The following is a 19194-nucleotide window of genomic DNA, read 5'->3' as shown; positions in this document are numbered from 1 at the left end:
ATTTATTTGTTTCTACCAGAAGTCAAACGGTGACATCCTCGCATTCGCGTAGCGATGCGCATCAGTATTAGGTCGCACACGTAGTTTCCCTCGAGTGCAAAAAGTTACAGGGTGGAGAATGAAGCGGCGCAATGCGGACTGCAGCAAACTCCGTCGCCCGTTGAAACGGAACCGAATCACCGAGGGTATTCACAGCAGGTACAGACGGAGAACCTCTCGGGTATCGAGAGCACCGTAATGGCGTCTCCCAACTGAGCCTGGCTGTATCGGATGCCTTAGCTGTCACAGGCAGATACAGATGACAGGAGTTCAGATCTGTCTAATTATTCACTTCGAGTGTTTAGCTTAGCCCGTAATACCTGATGACTCTTAATAAACCTCAGAATGTGTGAATGTTTTGATTTATGTGGGATCCATGCGCTTACATAGTGCATATTATGGGGGGAAAAATAAGCGTCCCATTTTGTGCTTCCCATGTCACGAATATTCCTCTGGCTGTACAGTTGCCTTGTATAGCTATCATCACTTCTTCTATAGGTGTAGCGTTAACTTTATTAAGGCAGTCCTAAATAGACTGAAAATATGTCCATTTTAGACTTTTGATGCTCTAGAAATGTGTAACTTTAATCCCATGCAAAATAATCACACAAATGATTGTTTATACCAAATAACACTGTTGACTGAGGCCTTTTGGTATGTTGTCTAATCTGCAATAACTTCTTGAAGACATACTGTGCACAGAAATAATGTACTTTGCAAAGTATGTTTGCTTAAAGATTTGATAAAACATCTCTTTGTTTGATATCCTCATACGTTCAAATATTATTTCTCTGTGACCCGACAGTACCTTCCTGTACCTGAAGTTCCTGGTTGTTTGGGCGCTGGTTCTGCTGGCCGATTTCGTGCTGGAGTTCCGGTTCGAGTATTTGTGGCCTTTCTGGCTTTTCATCAGAAGTGTGTATGATTCCTTTCGATACCAGGGACTAGTGAGTATTTGATCTCCCAGCATCAGTTCATTGAGCAATTAATGATCTGCTGTCTGCTGCCTGGATCCTTTGTAAATATAATCATCTTTGACATCTTTCTTTGATGTGGCATATGGATGACATGTTTAATTGACAGTTACCCCACTTCTCTTTTTGTTTCATAGGTGTTCTCTGTGTTTTTTGTGTGTGTCGCGTTCACCTCAGACATCATCTGCCTCCTGTTCATCCCCAAGCAATGGCTGTTCTTTGCCGCCAGCACATATGTCTGGGTACAGTACGTGTGGCATACAGGTAAACCAGCATTGCTCAAGTTTAGTGTTTGATGAAGATAATAAAAGCTGGAAAAATTCAGAATGTCTTTGGGGATATTTACACTGTAACATTTATACTGATCATACAGTGATTCGATCATGAAAAGACCAAGTGCAAATGCTCTCCAAGACACATTTACTGGGATTTGTCAGGGATTTGCCCATATTGTTTGGTAAAATGTTCTAAATTTTCCTTATTAAAATCACTTTGAAGGTTTACTTTAAGATTAAATACTTAAAGCTTTAAATACAACAAAAATCAACTGAAAATATACATCTGGAACACCTAGTATTATTTTCTCACCTTTTTCACCTCTCATGAGTTTGCATCCACGCACTGAAGATGGACAGCAATGTGATTACTCAAATATCAGAAGGTGGTTTTAAGACACTGACTTGGCCAAGTGTAAATGCATCAGGTTGTTTTGGACTACATGTGCAAACTTTACTCCTTCCAAACTATACTATGTCAGCATACGACATTTGAGAGCCCTGCAATCAAAGATGAGTTACATGAATGGGGCAACCGAAAAACTTAAACACTAATTATCATGTGCTTGAAGTGATCATTCAACAGAAACTGTCTCAAACATTCGAAACAAAAATTGAATCCGTTTTCTGTGTAAAAAGGCTCTTTGAGTTCATCTAGAAATAACAGTTGCACAAGGTATCAATACAGATTTCCTGATTTGATCCAATTTTGATTCACATGCTGTTTATTTTGATTTGATGTGATTCTATTCTGGCTCATTGGGTATATTTCATTACAAAATGTCAATTGTACATACATATCAAAGAAATTCTCTCTGCTAATGCTGGAAATTAAACTAGGAACATTCTAACTTGGTACATTATGTTAATATTAATGAAAAAAATATTAATATTAAATATTAATTTTAAATAATAACAGGGCCCAAACTATGCAGTTCAGTTGCTTTTTATTTAACAGATATAATAATCAACACACCCAAAACTTGGAAGTAAAAATTGTTCTTTTTAAAATTGATATTGCGATGTTTAAATGAAGATTGTGATAAATCAGTAAATCTATGTTTTTACCCATCTGTAGCTTACACTCTTGATTTCTCTATATTTCACTATATGGAGAAATGGCGAGGGATTGCAAAGTGAAGCTCCATCATGTGACAGAAAGTTGAGAAAATTTTAACTTTTGCAATTGTAAAAAATTTTACAAATATTTTTGCAACGTACTCCGTAAACATGCACATTAGAAGTTCATTTTCAGGCAGACTAAAATCATATTTTGTCTTTTTAAAATGTGATGATGTAGTGATTCACTAATCACTAGGGCTGTGAATCGATTAAAACGTTTTAACTAATTAATCTCACAGATTTCTTTATTAATGGCGATTGATCATGTACATTAAAAAACATTAAAGTATAATCAAAGATATTTACTTTTATACTTTCTCGAAGAACTTGCAAGAAATTGGTTAGTCATAAGTTTATTTAAAATAAACATTTTGTTTGTTTATTTTGCATATAGAGTTAATCAGACATATTTTTACAGGTATAAAACTTTAATGCAAGTGTAAAAATGCCACCTTGCTGGCCCAATTGCGGAATCAAGCGAAGTGGTGAACGTTCGTCTTTTTCGTGCACGTGTGACTGTAGCATCAAAACTATTTGATTTAGTTAAAACCGAATCTGACTCTATTAATAATTTAATCTGACACCAATTAAATTAGACCTCGAATTTAGTTTGAGATTCCAATTATTATTGATTGTCAATTGACATCTTCTCTAGATTTGGATACTTGATTATTTTAGTTAATTCTATACTTTTACATTGCACTCCTTTGTTTGGATTCCTGTTAGTAGAGTCTCCACACCGGCAGGGTTATAAGTGATCATTCCACAGACTGGTCAGTTTTGGATCATTATAGAGCGGTAATTGACTAATACTATTCAGTCAAGTTGCTCCCTGAGTACTTTTATTTGAATAATAGTTTTGTTTAGTCCCCCCTAGATCTGCATACACTTAATTGAAAAAACACTGCTCTCAACCAGAGGACTGGCTTATATTATCTAGCTAGGCCGACCAACGCCACGTATACAGATAGTACTTTTAATTAGTCTCCATACTTTCCTATATATCCTTGGCCAGAACAATGTTAACAGTAATCAAATGTAATGACTACCATTATTTAGACGAGTCAACCAACATTTTGTTGTTCTAAATAATTATTATATTTAGTCCGTACAGTCTAGATACACTTGGTTAACGCCGAGTAGGTAGCCAGAAAGCTAAGGTCTCAGAAGACATACCCAATGCTGAGCTGTTTGTTTGTACTAACACTGATCGCAGATTTGTGTCAACAAGGACCTAATATAATCTACTAAAGGCAAGAATTTTTTTAATAGAATCAAGTCTAACAATGTATTAGTCAGGTAAATATGTATCAAGCCAATTACATAATCAATGCAGAAATAATCTAATGCTCAATGATTACTCTTAAGAGTAACAGATGCATACCCGACTTCAGCAAAGTACATAGTGTAAGCACCACAGGGATTTCGGGCTACAGAAAATTCCCATGAACAATGTGCTAAATTTCCTTAAATACCCAAACCACAAACAAATGGAATGACGATAAGAATTTGGGGATGAATAGGTTTGGAAGCCCTGGGGTCACTTCTTATCTGCATACAGGATGTAGGCATGCTCCAAGAATTCGTTAGAATTCCTCTAAATTCTCCAAACTGTGTTATGTATTTTACAGTTGGGGTAATGAGACCTTCGTACCAGTCACACGGAGACCTTTTCAATTATATGAAATATGAATGGTCAGATATATAATTAGACATTTGTTTGCCACAAGATTTAAGTGTCTTTTAAGGTGATTTTGAGCTGAGAGCGACATGGGGAGGAGGAGAACGAACAGATGTAGAAAGACAACAATGAGGCAATTCTTGCTCCGTTGGGTGTTAGATGGTCTCTTTGCAAGAAAGTTTCTATGCTGATTTTCTCAGAGATCATACATTTGCTCTTTGCCTCCCTTGGGATGCAAACACCTTGGCACCCCTCCTTACACAAGTATATGTTTACATGCCATAAAATGAGTGGACATGCTGTAATTAAAAGTTGGACAAGTTCTGCTGTATTCAAGTGGGCTTTTTTTAATAATAAGATCGAATGGGCAGATTCTGTTTACATCAAACTTTATTTGGCTAGCGGATGTGTTTATTGCCAATACATTAGTAGACACTATACATACAGATATAAAACAAATTTAATTCTGAAGTTTAAAATCTCAAAACTGTTATTTTTACTGGTTGCCATTCATTCCCATACATTCCAGTGCACACACTGGGTCTCTCTCATGTTATTTTGCATTTGACAGTGGCTCAGATGACAGTTAGTGAGCATTTTTGGGTGATGTGAAGATATACATTAGCTTGCACATATCTCTCCCACACCTGGCTCACCACTTGTGGGTAAAGTCTGCATTCTCCATACAGATAACCTCATGAAGTGGGGAAATTTAGTTAAAAAATGAATTACTACATTAATTGCATTATTTTTTACGCATTCTGTCAGCTGTTAATCACTGAAATTGAGGCGTTAAATTTCACAGCCCTATTTAAAACATTTTGCAAAGTTGGACTAACGGACCTAGGTAAAGGTAGCTCGGCTTTGTGAAGCACGTATACACATTAAACTGAACACAATTGGCCTTGGCTTTGTACACATGCTACAAAAGACATAAGTGACACGCTATATGTTTTTAACACTTCATCAGCTGTCATTCGTCCTTCAAATATACCATTATGCATTGTGTCATTTGTACTTGGACAGACAGATTGACTATGTAAAAACCTGCATTGGCTCAATTATAACTGTCCATGTAAACATAATGATTAATGTAGGCATCTGTTGACCAATAATAATTTAAGAGGCAAGTCCATTTGTGCTTGGGAAACCAAATTTCCTGTATTCCTGTTAAATTTCAAACTGGCCTTGCTTTTCCCAATCCATCAAAATTGATCTTGCACATTCATATGTGCAAATGCTTCATAAGAGCTTTCTCTAGTAAGTGCCCTAAAGGCTTTATCACTGATTATTGTGTGGCATAATTTAGTAGCATTTAGATAATATTATGCAACTGTCAAGTTTTCTGGCAGTTGGCTACCAGCGAGAGAGGAATTCTCTGGAATTAATTCTTTCTTTTGAATCTGTTTGTGTGTATGAATGAATAAGAGGAGCAAGTTGCATCTTTGTCTTACTGCATTTTCAAAACACTTGTTAGTAATTGAGATGACATTGTAGCTAAAGAATCTTCTAAATGAACTATTGAAAATGAAAAGCACAGTAATGATTTGGAATCAACCATGTCACACATAATACAAAAACATTAGATTTCAGTTATATTTTCGAATATACTTCAATACATATAAAAAAATGTAACTTGCTTTTACAGTTAAACGCTAATTAAAAGTTCATGATCAGCAGAGGTCTTCGTTGGGTTGTCTAGTACTACTTTCTGTTATAATGTAACATTTTCTCAGGTGGACTCAAGTTATGACTCAGGAAGGAGAGGGGAGATAAGAATTGCTGGCACTGAGTGATAGTTCCCAGAAAACCGATTGACCGTGCCTTGAGCTGTGGCTGTGTTTGCCCTGCTGACATACAACTCACAGCATGTCTCAACAAGAGAGTGTGCTTACAGAGAGCTGAGAAAGAGTTTTGTTTGCAATCTATGGCTTGTTTTGTGAGACCTGGGCTGTATGAAGTGTGATGTTATTGATCTTCATATAGTTGATCAATATGTGCTGTAAAAATATGATAACTGTTCTTAACAAGGCTAAAGTTCACTTAAAGGCTCCTTGAATTCATGTCTTATTGTTTGTCCAGTTATATGTTTTTAGAAAACCTTCCATAGTAACCGTAGTTTCCACCAAAATACAATAGCATCATGAGTAATTGTTACAGTAGAACTGTGGTAACTTGGTATTAACACTCTCATCAAAAGCATAAACAAAATGATAGAGATTGTGAAAGCTTCCTGTACTGTTTGAAAGAGATCCCATATTAATTTATTACAGTGTTAAAGACGTGTAACCGTAGTAACCATGGTATTTCCATGGAAACTATGGTTACCATAGTAAATGTTTGTAAGCATTGTTAATGCTGTTGTTAGATTGTGATTAGAGATTTTTGAGATTGAGACACTTACTTTTTGGCCAATATAAATAATTTCCCACTCTTTATTAATTTTATTTCCTCTTTCAGAGCGAGGTGTGTGTCTGCCCACTGTCTGTCTGTGGATTCTTTTCGTCTACATCGAAGCAGCCATCCGATTCAAGGATCTGAAGCATTTTCATGTAGACCTTTGCCGTCCATTCGCTGCTCATTGGTAAGGCTTGGTTTTACATCTTGTTAAACTTTAAAGGATTATTCCAGGATCAATACAAGTTAAGCTCAATAGACAGCATTTGTGGCATAATGTTGAATGCCACAAAAAATTATTTTGACTTTAATCAATATTATAGTGAGGCACTTACAATGGAAGAGAATGGAGAAAGGTTTAAAGACAGAAATATGAAGCTTAGAATTTTATAAAAGCATTTACATTAATTCTTTTGTTAAAAATCATGTATTATTTGAGCTGTAAAGTTGTTTAAATTCAATGAGATGGAATATGGGTGGTTATTTGCACTCGCTGTCTGCCCTTCTTTAGCACCTGATTCACTAAAAGAATTATGCAGATCAGGCCATGGCGTAAATGTGCCCGCAAAATCGCTGCAGAACGCAATTTAAACACGCAATTCCAAACTTGCGGGCCGATCCTGACCATTATATAGCGGAGGAAGAAGCAGACCCCTGTTATCTGAAACACTCTGTTGGGACTGAAAAGCATTACTGACTTCTGTGATTTTGACACCTGAATCAACTCTTTAACATGCAAAAAGTGCACTTGACTACACCGCGCATGTGGGTATATACCAGGTTATAACATCTCCATCATTTGATCATTATACAATGAATTACTACTGATATGATCAATTGAAAATTTACACAAACATCTGTTTTGAATAAAGTTAATTTTTCCGCCTGCTTTCAACTAGTGTTAGCGTGCTGTAAATTGCAGGAGGCAATATTTGTGAATGAAGGGCAATCTATAATTAGCCTAGCTCACATAGAATGGAATGACAATGACTTAATTAAATATATAGTGCAATTTTAGCACTAAGGGTGGTTGGTGATTAAGACGCAGATTTTTGTGCTGGAATACCACCGGTTTATGGTAAATTCGCCCCACAGTGTTTCAAAGGTATAGCTACAAGACTTTAACTCAAACATCTTGGCATGAGACGTGTGGTAGAATAGCTCCTCATTCCTAACCCTATCTGTGTAAAATTGTGTCCAATCTTTCACTTTAACAATGTGACCATGTAATTCTGATTAACCCATTAACTTTTGCATGATGCGTTTAATGGTACATGAAAGGGACAAACTTTTAACAAACTTGGTAACATGTAACCAGAAGTTATATGTAACCAGAGGATACTCTCCTCAAACAGGACGAGTTGGTAAGATGTGGCAAAGAGTAATTCTTGCAAGTTTTGAAGCAAGAATATGAGCTTTTTTTGTTGTTGTAAGGATTGAGTCTGAATTATTTTGGAGCTAATTGACATTATGCTTTAAATGATGATGATAATGGTTTGAACCTAGTCAGATTATTCCAAATGCTCCCTTCTCTCAGATGTCTTATTTACAGGGACATAGAAAACCTGGAACTATCAGGTCATTTTAATTGTGATTTCCAGTCCTGCAAATAATATCCCAAAAGGTCATGGAAACTTCTATAGGCAATATAATTTACTTGTTATGCTTAGCTGTAAAATATTTTATCAGCTAGAAATTGCCCCTCTTGGGTGAAATATCTATAATTCAGAAATCATATACAACTGAAAAAAGAATGGAAAAGCAATGGAAATTCATTAGTCAAAAGGTGTGGGAATCAATAACTGAAGCCTCTTCTACAGTTGCAGTTACTGATGTAACTGTACCACTAGTAAAACAGCAGGTAGCTTTATATTTGTAAACACAGTGGTGTCTCCATTGCAGCATATGGGAGTGTTGCCATTATCTGAAGAAGTCTAATGTTGAGTCATCACTATCCCACTAGTTGTAACACTCATGTTCATTTAAAAATATGTTTTAGCATGTTGTTCTTCCCCTTTCATTGCAGCATTGGCTATCCGGTGGTGACGCTGGGCTTTGGCTTCAAGAGTTACGTCAGCTATAAGATACGTCTACGCAAACAGAAGGAGGTACAGAAGGAGAATGAGTTCTACATGCAGCTTCTCCAGCAGGCCCTGCCTTTAGAGCAACAGATGCTCCAGAGACAAGAGAGAGACACAGAGGAGGGTAAGATCACTGATTGCCATTTTGATTGTCTTTGAGAACTATTACAATTTGGAATGTCATGTAATCTTATGTAATTGAGGAGCACGGCATTTACATCAAATGGTAATTAATTTACACGGACCGGAAACCCAAACCTCAAATTGCAGATTTTAAACTGCTTAAAGTAATTGTTCACCCAAAAATAAAAATGTAATTACACTCATCCATGTAGCAGTCCGAATCTGTGTGACTTTCTTTCTGTGAAAAACAAAAGAAGGAATTTTAAAGGATGTCCCGTTCACTGATTTCTATACGATGACATGAGAAAGGGCCCAGAAATTACCCAAATGTGTCATAAATTTCAGTTTGGATCTCAAAAAAATTGCTTTAAGTTGTTCTACCATGAAACGTTGTTTTATTACAGTGACTTTTATATATACAGTATATGCTATAGCTCTCCTTTGTGTGTGTGCATTAGTGCATGAGAAAAGCTTGTTCACACTGACCACATTTACATGCACGTAAGGAAATGGTTTATTCCAGGGTTTTTTGCAGTATGTGGCATTCTGAAACATCATGTAAACGAGAATGCTGGTTTCCTTACGCTGTTTAAGGGATTAAGAGAAACACACCTAAGTGTTTCCTCAAGAGCATGACTTGATGCGGTCATGTAAACAAATAAACGATGTTCTGATGGGTGTTTGAAGAGTGTGCATGAACAGACCGGATAACTAGCATCATAGGACGGAGCTCAACAAAAAGTCAACACAGCAGAAAGAATTCAACAATTCTCAGAGAACAGTTGGAAAAGCACATATACTATACACTGTACCCATTTATACAAACCAATGTAAAAAAATGTACTGTCCTTTATGTCCACGTATAAGCATTGTACACTGGGGGAATCCCAGAATTTTACATATGAGAGGAAACCACACTGTTGCTGCGCAATTCCACTGCAGGTCTGTAAAGTTGAGAAAACAAAATCAGCAACAACTCTAGAATATCTGGAAATAAAGCTAAGCAACAGAAAATAAAATGGCAAAGTCTTCCTCGAATGCCATGTTTGTTATTTACACAAGCGTCATGAGGAAATTACATTGTTGTGTAGAAAGCTGCTTACTGACTGAGCCACGTGTATACGGGAGTAAAGAATACACATCTTAAACAGTTCATGTAAACCAGAATGCTGCTTTCTCACAATAAACCGTTTTCTGGTGTTCATGTAAATGTAGTCAATGGCTTGCGCCTATACCTCATGAAATCCGCACAAGATGCGAAAAAGCGCAAATTCTGCATCAGAGACTAGTTTGCAGTGCGTTATGATGCCTTAAATTTAGCCCAAAAAAGCAGCTTACTAGATTTTTGAACAGAGCTATTGTACATCAGTTGTAGTTATACCAGTTAGACAGCATTATCTTCTAACTTCAAAATCTTTGTTTGATTGATTTGGCAGCAACCTCCAAAAGCATGTCTGAAGCGGAGTCTGTGGTGGTGGCTCAGAACGGCACTGCTGTTACCAAGAAATTGCCCACCTCTCTGCCAGAACTGGAGTACAAGGACAAGGGCAAAGATGGCGGAAAGGACAAAAAACAGCAGCAGCACAGTATAGGAATAAACAACAACATTCTACAGACTGTGGATGCAAAGCTGCAGGACATTGAGTATATGGAGAATCACCTAAACTCTAAGAAACTCAACAATGAGCTCAGTGGCAGTGCAGAGAACCTGTTTCTCAAAGAGGAGGTGGGTGGAGGAGGAGTAGGCTCCGCCCCCTCCAAGCATTACAAAAACTCCTCCCCCCACAGCCCCAATTCCAATGGCAGTGTTCCATCCTCCTCGTCCAATAGGAATGAAAAGAAACAGAAGTGTGCAGGGAAGAACCTTGCTCCTCACCGAGATCTGATGGAGAATTATATACCTAACAACCAGCTTAGTAAGCCAGATGCCTTAGTGCGGTAAGAGTCCTCATGATTCAGACAGTAGCACAATTCATAATTGTAGAGCTGTTTACTCAATATGCCTTTCTCTCTTTGTCTGTGCTCAGGCTTGAGCAGGACATAAAGAAGTTAAAGGCAGACCTGCAGGCGAGCAGACAGGTGGAGCAGGACCTGCGCAGTCAGATCAGCTGCCTGAGCAGTGCAGAAAAGAGCATGCGCTCTGAACTGGGGCAGCTTCGCCAGGAAAACGAGTTGCTGCAGAACAAGTGAGAGAGAAAAAACACCTAGAGCTACACAACTCCTTTAAAATGAAAATGGTTGCAAAGATGTATAAAAAAGTTGACCTGATCTGCTCTGCGATATGATAGTAAGTCATGCTGTATACTCGGTGTGTCTGTGGTTCAGTTGGGAAGCAATACAATTTTACTTTGGTAGCTGCCGAAGAAGTTTTCAATGCAAGAACAACATTGCCACAGTGTCCTAACCAGACACAAGCAATTTTTGACACTACATTTTCTTAGTCGCTGACGTTTTCTTGATTACTATTTCTGATGGGTAGCCCCACCTATGCCTGTAGCGATTTATTAAATAATAATCTGATTGCGGTTAACTGCCAATTGCCGTTATTGTGCACTTTAAATTCCAATCATATTTTACTGTCCAAATAAGGGAATGAGTGGTGCATTTGAGCGTCTCATTCAATTGAACTCAGACCATCTCACTGAGCCACACTGCGGACTACACTGAGTTCAGCTCCTGAAGACCATGTGAAGAGTAACCGCTTATGAACCGGACTCTAAGTGCCATGATGCACGCTCCAGTGACACATTCATTTAACGATTATGTAATGGCAAATGTTATTTGTCGTTGTGGGTTTATACATGCAGGAACCCAAGTTGATAGAATGAAGAAACGCAGAATCTCAAGGTCTTTCTTCAGACTCTTTGCTTCAAAAAGAGAGACTGATATTTTAAGTATTTTGATATTTAAAAATTTTTTTTGTCATTCATACGTTTTTAAAGGAAATCATGCAAAAGTTAAATATAAATGAATTACTTTGTAAGATTAATGAAGCATACGTACACCCAAGACAAAAGCATGACAATTTGAATGACAAATAATCATCAACAGATTATTACAACTCAATAGTTCTGTGATTTTATTGCTTTGCACAACATTTTTGAGGATGAAAAAAATAACTTGACACTGAACTTTTTACCTGGTTAGGACTCTGCAATGTTTAAATCCTCTTATGCGGCTTCCATGTGACTCATTTGGACGTCAACGCTCCACTCAACACCAGCGACAAGCGCAGCATTAACCTCCACGTGAAAAACAATGCAGTTAGCGTTACACGTTTGCCATGCACAAAAGCAGGAGGTGTGCGCGGTAAACCATTTAAAACATGTAATACAAATATAATCTTAATTTAATCATTAGGAGTTTTCATATAATCATTTAATTTCAGAGGATTAGTACTAGACGTCGATCAATAGTGAATTTTGCCAATACCGAAAACCAAGGTGGTGGAAAAGGCCAATAACTGATTAATTGACTGATAGTTTTTAAAAAATAAATTCATAGCATGATTAAATATTACTTGGTCTTTCCTTACTATGAAGAGCACAGACATTGAGGTACCAAGAGTCCAAATTGAATAAAATCCCACAAGCAGATTATTGTGCAAGCAAAATCCCAATAATAACCAGAAAAGTACTATTTGGTGCTTAACTTGGGACTTTTAACTATAAACAAGCCTAAAATACACAGAGGACATGGCTCCAGTAAGCCTGATTTATACTATGGAAGATGCAACTTTTTTTTCTGTTGGATGAACTAAAGCACCGTAGTTGAATGAAGCCAGAGTTTACACTATGCGTGACATCGTTTTAAAATTAGTTAGTTTAGGGTGACGTGATGGAAGGCTGTCAACTCTCTGGTGGACGACACAACACATCAGGTGCAGTGCTTTGGAAATGTATTTGCCCCATCCTGATTTCTTCTGTTTTGTGTATTTTTCATACTAAATTGTTTTAGATCTTCTAACGAGAAATAACATAAAACAAAGACAATTTGAGTAAACACAAAATGCAGTTTTCACATATAAATATATATATTTTTTTATTGATGTAAAAGTCTTCCAACACCTATATCACCCATGTAAAAAAACTGCCCCCTTAAACTTAATAGCTGATTGTGCCACGTTTAGCAGCAACAACTGTAACCAAATGCTTCCGATAACTGGAAATCAGTCTTTCGCAATGCTGTGGTGGAATTTTGCCCCACTCTTCTTTGCAGAACTGCTTTAGTTCAGCCACATTGGAGGGTTTTCGAGCATGAACTGCCCATTTAACGTCCTGCTACAGCATCTCAACTGGGTTCAAGTCAGTACTTTAATTAGGCCACTCAAAAAAAACAAAAAAACACCTTTTGCTTCTTTTGAGGCATTCAGAAGTGGACTTACTCCTATGATTTGGATCATTGTCTTGCTGCATAATGCAATTGCACTTGAGCTTCAACTCTGACTGATGACCGATATATATATATATATTACACATACACACACACACACACACACGCTGGCGGCCAAAGGTTTGGAATTATGTACAGATTTAGCTGTTTCAGAAGGAAACTAGTACTTTAATTCACCAAAGAGGCATTCAGCTGATCACAAAGTATATTCAGGACATGACTGATGTAAAAAACAGCACCATCACTATTTAAAAAAAGATTTCTAGAAAGGCCCAATTTCCAGCAGCCATCATTCCAACTCCTTATCCTTGAGTAATCATGCTAAATTTCTAATTTGGTACTAGAAAATCACTTGCCATTATATCAAACACTGCTGAAAGCTATTTCGTTTGTTAAATGAAGCTTAACATTGTCTTTGTGTTTGTTTTTGAGTTGCCACAGACAGTATGCAATATTAGGTCAGAAATGGCAAAGAAAAAAGAAACGTCTTTCTCTAGAAACACGTCAGTCATTCATTGTTTTGAGGAATGTAGGATATGCAATGCTTGAAATGCCTCAAAAAAAGATTTTCATACAAATGTGTCCACTACAGTCTTCAAAGACAAAGGACAAGGACAGGAAGAGATGTGGAAGGCCAGATGTACAACTAAACAAGAGGATAAGTGCATCAGAGTCTCTAGTTTGAGAATTAGATGTCTCACATGTCCTCAGCTGACAGCTTCATTGAATTCTACCCGCTCAACACCAGTTTCATGTACAACTGTAAAGAGAAGACTCAGGGGTGCAGCAGGCCTTATGGGAAGAATTGCAAAGAAGAGGTCACTTTTGAAACAGAAATCAAAAAGAAAAGGTTAGAGTGGGCAAAGAAACACAGATATTGGACAACAGATAATTGGAAAAGAGTGTTATGGATCTTAACCCTATTGAGCTTTAGTGGGATCAGCTAGACTGTAAGGTGTGTGAGAAGTGCCCGACAAGACAGCCACATCTATGGCAAGTGCTACAGGAAGCGTGGGGTGAAATGTCACCTGAATATCTGGACAAACTGACAGCTAGAATAACAAGAATCTGCAAAGCTGTCATTGCTGCACATGGAGGATTTTTTGATGTAGTTTAAGAAGTTCTGAAAACAAATTTCAAATTGTAATAGTAATTTTTCACGTTATTAATGTCCTGACTATACATTGTGATCAGTTGAATGCCACTTTGGTGAATAAAATAATTTCTTTCCAAAAGGGCAAAATCTGTACATTTATTCCAAACTTTTGGCCGTGTGTGTATGTATGTATGTATGTAATGTACACATAGTTGAAATCAGAAGTTTACATACACCTTAGCCAAATACATTTGTACTAATGTTTGCAATTAGTCAATTAGCCTATCCGAAGCTAATTGGCCAAATGCCTAAAGGCTTGACATTTATTGCTGCTTAAAGGCACCGTAAACTTGGTGTATGTAAACGTCTGACCCACTGGAATTGTGTTCTAATAAATAAAAAATGAAACTCCGGTAAAAAATTGTTGTAAAAATTACTTGTCAGATTTCCTACATGACTTGCCAAAACTATAGTTCGCTAATATGAAACATGTGGAGTTGTTAAAAAAATTTGTGAGGAATTAAAAAAAAAAAAAAAACCTATGGAAACTATAGTTTAAAAGCAACTATTTGCACAGATGCACGGAAATTGCAATCTGGACATTCCAGAAATCTCTATGTCATGATTACCGTGTTATCCGGAATCTAAATCACGTTTTGTGTATCATCTCAAAAGTCCTACGACTTGTAGTCCGAAGCAATTTATTTACATGATTTATATGTACAAAATATCATCTGGTCAAGAAAACTACACTTTAAAACACATACAGTACTGTGGAAAAGTTTAGGCACATGTGAAAACAGTTGCATAGTGTGGATGTCTTCAAAAATAATGCCATAAATAGTTTTCATAGATCAACTAACATCATACATGCAGGAAATGTAAAACAAGCTAAATCAATATTTGGTGTGAAAATATTTGCCTTTAAAACAGCACAAATTAACATAGGTACACCTGGACACAGTTTTTCTTGGTTATTTGCAGATAGGATGCAGATAGGATGGCTAAAAGCCTGCGAGTAATATGAAAAAATGTATATGAAAAAATGTTACAGATGATTATGAAAAGAATATGAAAAAATGTAACGCATGATTTCGGAGCACTTTTTGGCACATTAAGTGGCTGAAGGGAAGTCAGGCAGCTGCTCCCGGGTCCTAGTGCCAACCGCATGAAACCTCTGTCAGTGCAACTTATACGGAGATGCGACTTATCTGATTTGTTTTGTTTTTATCTCTCAACATCATTATTTTTAGCAGGTGCGACATTATATTCAGGTGTGACTTTATTTCCGGAAAAATACGGTATATAAAATGCCTTTACCTGATCGGCACTGAAAAAGGTAACAGTATTGGACAGTGCCATCTGTACAATAATATACACCTGAATAATGACACTGATGACATTTTTAATAGCCATTGATATCGAAATACACAGTGACGAGTTTTAATTGATTAATTATTATGAAGACCATTCATTACAGACATCATCTAAACCACTAAGCCCCACCCATTTTCAGGGAACCCTGTTTCATGCTAATGACCATTCTGCATTTCTCACAGTTCTTACAATTCCTTTCCACCAGCTGCAGTAGCTTGTGCGGGTGTTGAGCATGTGTGTCTCTGTCATAGGCTTCATAACGCTGTGCAGGCCAAGCAGAAGGACAAGCAGACAATTGTACAGCTGGAGAAGCGGCTGAAGGCGGAACAGGAAGCACGAGCAGCCGTGGAAAAGCAGCTTTCAGAAGAGAAGAAGAGGAAAAAGTTGGAGGAGGCCACAGCCGCACGTGCTGTCGCTCTGGCTGCTGCTGCCTCCAGGTGAGATGACATAAAACCATGGAGGTCATTTTATTTTATGATCTTTGCATGCTGGTGGGCTGACTCTCACTTACCTCCACAGAGGGGAGTGCACAGACTTGCTGAGGACTCGCATACGTGAGTTGGAGTCAGAGTGCAAGAAGCTCACGCATGACATGAAGCTGAAGGAGGAACGGATCAGAGACCTGGAGCTCAAAGCGCAAGTAAGACAGCACTCTGACATCATTTCCTGTGGGTAAATCTATATCTTCAGAAGTGATATGATGGGTCTAGGTGAGAAATGGATCAATATTTAAGTAATTTTTTTACTACAAATATCCACTTTAACTTTCTTCTTTTGATTTTGGTGATTCGCATTATTTGTCGATTTCGCCAGCTGTTGGGCATGGAGGAGAATTTAGAAAAACTATACCAAGTCTATACCTTCACATGCGTCCTCGCCTCTTTTGCTGTGTGCAGGAGTTGCGCAAATATAAGGAAAATGAAAAGGACACCGAGGTTCTAATGTCAGCACTGTCAGCCATGCAGGATAAGACCCAGCACCTCGAGAACAGTCTGAGCGCTGAGACCAGAATCAAACTGGATCTCTTCTCAGCACTTGGAGATGCCAAGAGACAGCTGGAGATTGCTCAAGGTCTGCTCCTCACACACTTTCATGTCTTTAGTATTTTCCTGTATTTCAGTATCGGGTTTTCCTTCTTCCTCTCTCATTGTCCTGCTATGTTTTTGGCCTACGTACAGGTCAGATTTTGCAGAAGGAGCAGGAGATAAAAGATTTGAAGCAGAAGATCGCAGAGGTCATGGCGGTCATGCCCAGCATTACTTACTCGGCCGAGACCAACAACATGACCCCTGTCATTCCTCACTACTCCTCCAAGTTCATGGACACCGGTCCATCCAGCTTGGACCCCAATGCCTCCATCTACCAGCCGCTCAAGAAGTGAATGTCCAAACAGAAACTTTGCTCCATCATTTGTCTAAAAGTTCAGTATGCAAACCAATGGTATGGGGTAGAAATTTTTGTTTGTTGTACCCCCTTCTCTGTTAGTATGACTCTTCCTTGTTAGTGATTAAAATAAGCGGAGTATAAGAGGAACAATAAGGGGAAAAAAAGGGCTATCACATTGACCAGAACTGCCCTCCTTGTTTTTAAAGTGATAGTTCACACAAAAATGTTTTTCCAAACCAAACTTCTTTTCTTCTGTGGAACATAAAAGATGCAAGGCAGAACATCTAGCTATTATTGACGGACTTAATCACCATTTACTTTTGTTGTATAGAAAAAAGATGCAGTGAAAGTGAAAGGTGACTGAGACAAACAAAATAGCCACTCCTTTTGTGTTCCCCTGAAGAAAGTCATATGGGTTCTAAACTACTTGAGGGTGAAGAAATGCTAACATAATTTAAGTTTTTGGGTAAACTATTCCTTTTAAAACCCTTTCTTGGTTATTGCACTTCAGACTGTTGTGGCTATTTTGTTGTCCTCCACCCCTTTTTTGAGGTCTTAATTCAAATCGTATATGATTTTATTAGTACCTCCTCATCTTTTTGTTGAATATAAGCATTTTTATGTGCCAGAAGTGGTGTAATGTCATCTTTTACTTCCCTCATATAAATATACCATCTTTAAGTTTATTGACTATAAAAAGAAAAGGGGAGAATGTATTGCAATGAGACAAAAGTATTTGTGATGGAACAATATTGTGTTAATTGCGATGGCATGATTGTTTAAGAATGCATTTCAAGTCAATTATGACAATAGTATTGTACATCCTTTTTTTTTGAGGGGGTGACATGGAATCTGATTTGGATATATTTTGGGGGTTTCTGAAAACTAAAATTCTCCATTCCTCCCAATGCTGTTTTATAAGTTACTAATTTGTCTGTATTTCCAAGATGGTGAGGACACAGAAAATCCACATATTTAAAAAGGGACTGATCTTCACATTGTATTTGTTGACAATATGATGCATAAATATATGGAATGTTGTTGTATTTTATGGTCAATGCAAGTCCTTTTTGTTAATGGACAAATTTAAAATAGAATTTAGTTGAACGCAGTTGCAAAGCTGAACATATGACGTATTGTTAACTGTTAGGTTTTTTTTTGCCAGTTGTTATGTAACACAGTGCCTTGAGATATCTTATATGAAATATCTGTTTAATATATTCTCTCACACACCTCCCAGGCCATGTCCTCCCGCACCTAGAATCCACCTGATTTGGCAACGTACCACATGCCCCATTTATTTCTCCAAAGTGGCATTTAAAATCAACTGTCCACTTTTCATACAAACACACTCACTCTAATGCATTATTTATTAATGGCCCTGCTATGCCTCTAATTTACATTAACCTGGCATTGTTGTTGAATGTTCTAATTTTGGTCAAATGTGCCAATTTTTCCTCCCTTCCATAATTTAATAATATTGAGGATATTGCAACCTGTATACATACATTGGCAAATGCACTGGAAATGTGTCACTTTTATAGTGGCATCATTGCAGTGACTGGGATAACCTGCTTCATTACAAAGGTTTTCACTTTTTTTTTTTTTTTTTCAGTGGTTTAATATTTGTGTCATGATGCAAGAAGAATATGCTTGTTTGGTCTAGTCCTTGTTTTTCAACAGGAATTTTTTATTTGTATTTTTTATTTTTTTGTCTAACTTGGGAGAGTATTACTGTGGATTGCATTGGTGTTTTGATTGTAAAATTTGTGCAGAGTAAAGAATAAGTTTTTGTTTCTAATTGTTTGATTTAGAAAAAAAAAAAAAGTCTATATGTTGGGAGTGGGACTGTGCCACTCCACATTGGAATGGTGTTACAATTTTTCACACGAATATCGAACATTTCGCAACAAAAACCAAACCAAAAGTGCCAAAATTAAGCCAGATTTGACCCACACCTTTTTGCTATCTGGGAAGTTTTAGTGGCTGAACTGTTTTTATATTTAACATACAGTGTACAATATAATCATGAAATTACAATGCAGACCCTGAGAAAATACATAAGGGACCATAAACATGTTTTTGTGGCCGTCCGCACTTTTTTTGCAGTTGTTTTTCTGAGTAAGCGCACTAGACAGATATTTCGGACCGCTGTGCTGCATCTTCCACAGAAGCACTGTATTTTTTAGACACCAGGGCAAGTTAAGAAGAACTTCAGTCTAAAAACATGTCTTGAGACACCGTTCTGTTA

The 19194-nt window shown here is 37.4% G+C and overlaps 1 protein-coding gene across 1 annotated transcript; it reads left to right on the top strand.

The window, feature by feature from the left end:
- Window positions 1–21: 21 nt before the first annotated feature.
- Window positions 22–19015, top strand: LOC127620175 (macoilin-1-like). The gene is made up of 11 exons (XM_052093296.1): window positions 22–198; window positions 845–986; window positions 1151–1277; window positions 6552–6675; window positions 8515–8693; window positions 10129–10630; window positions 10720–10878; window positions 15809–15994; window positions 16077–16197; window positions 16454–16628; window positions 16736–19015. The coding sequence occupies exons 1-11, from the start codon at window positions 119–121 to the stop codon at window positions 16936–16938; spliced, it is 1998 nt and encodes a 665-aa protein (XP_051949256.1). The 5' UTR covers window positions 22–118; the 3' UTR covers window positions 16939–19015.
- Window positions 19016–19194: the final 179 nt, after the last annotated feature.

This window comes from Xyrauchen texanus, chromosome 26 (assembly GCF_025860055.1).
Source record: "Xyrauchen texanus isolate HMW12.3.18 chromosome 26, RBS_HiC_50CHRs, whole genome shotgun sequence".
NCBI lineage: Eukaryota > Metazoa > Chordata > Actinopteri > Cypriniformes > Catostomidae > Xyrauchen > Xyrauchen texanus.
Note: the sequence above shows the minus strand (reverse complement) of the source record. Positions and strands in the feature narration are given on the sequence as shown.

Bases quoted from the DNA above. Each gene is read 5' to 3' on its own strand.
- LOC127620175 (XM_052093296.1), top strand. From the start codon at position 119: ATGAAGCGGCGCAATGCGGACTGCAGCAAACTCCGTCGCCCGTTGAAA. The intron at 199-844 runs GTACAGACGGAG...GTGACCCGACAG, and splicing joins ACCGAGGGTATTCACAGCAG to TACCTTCCTGTACCTGAAGT. The intron at 1,278-6,551 runs GTAAACCAGCAT...TTCCTCTTTCAG, and splicing joins ACAGTACGTGTGGCATACAG to AGCGAGGTGTGTGTCTGCCC.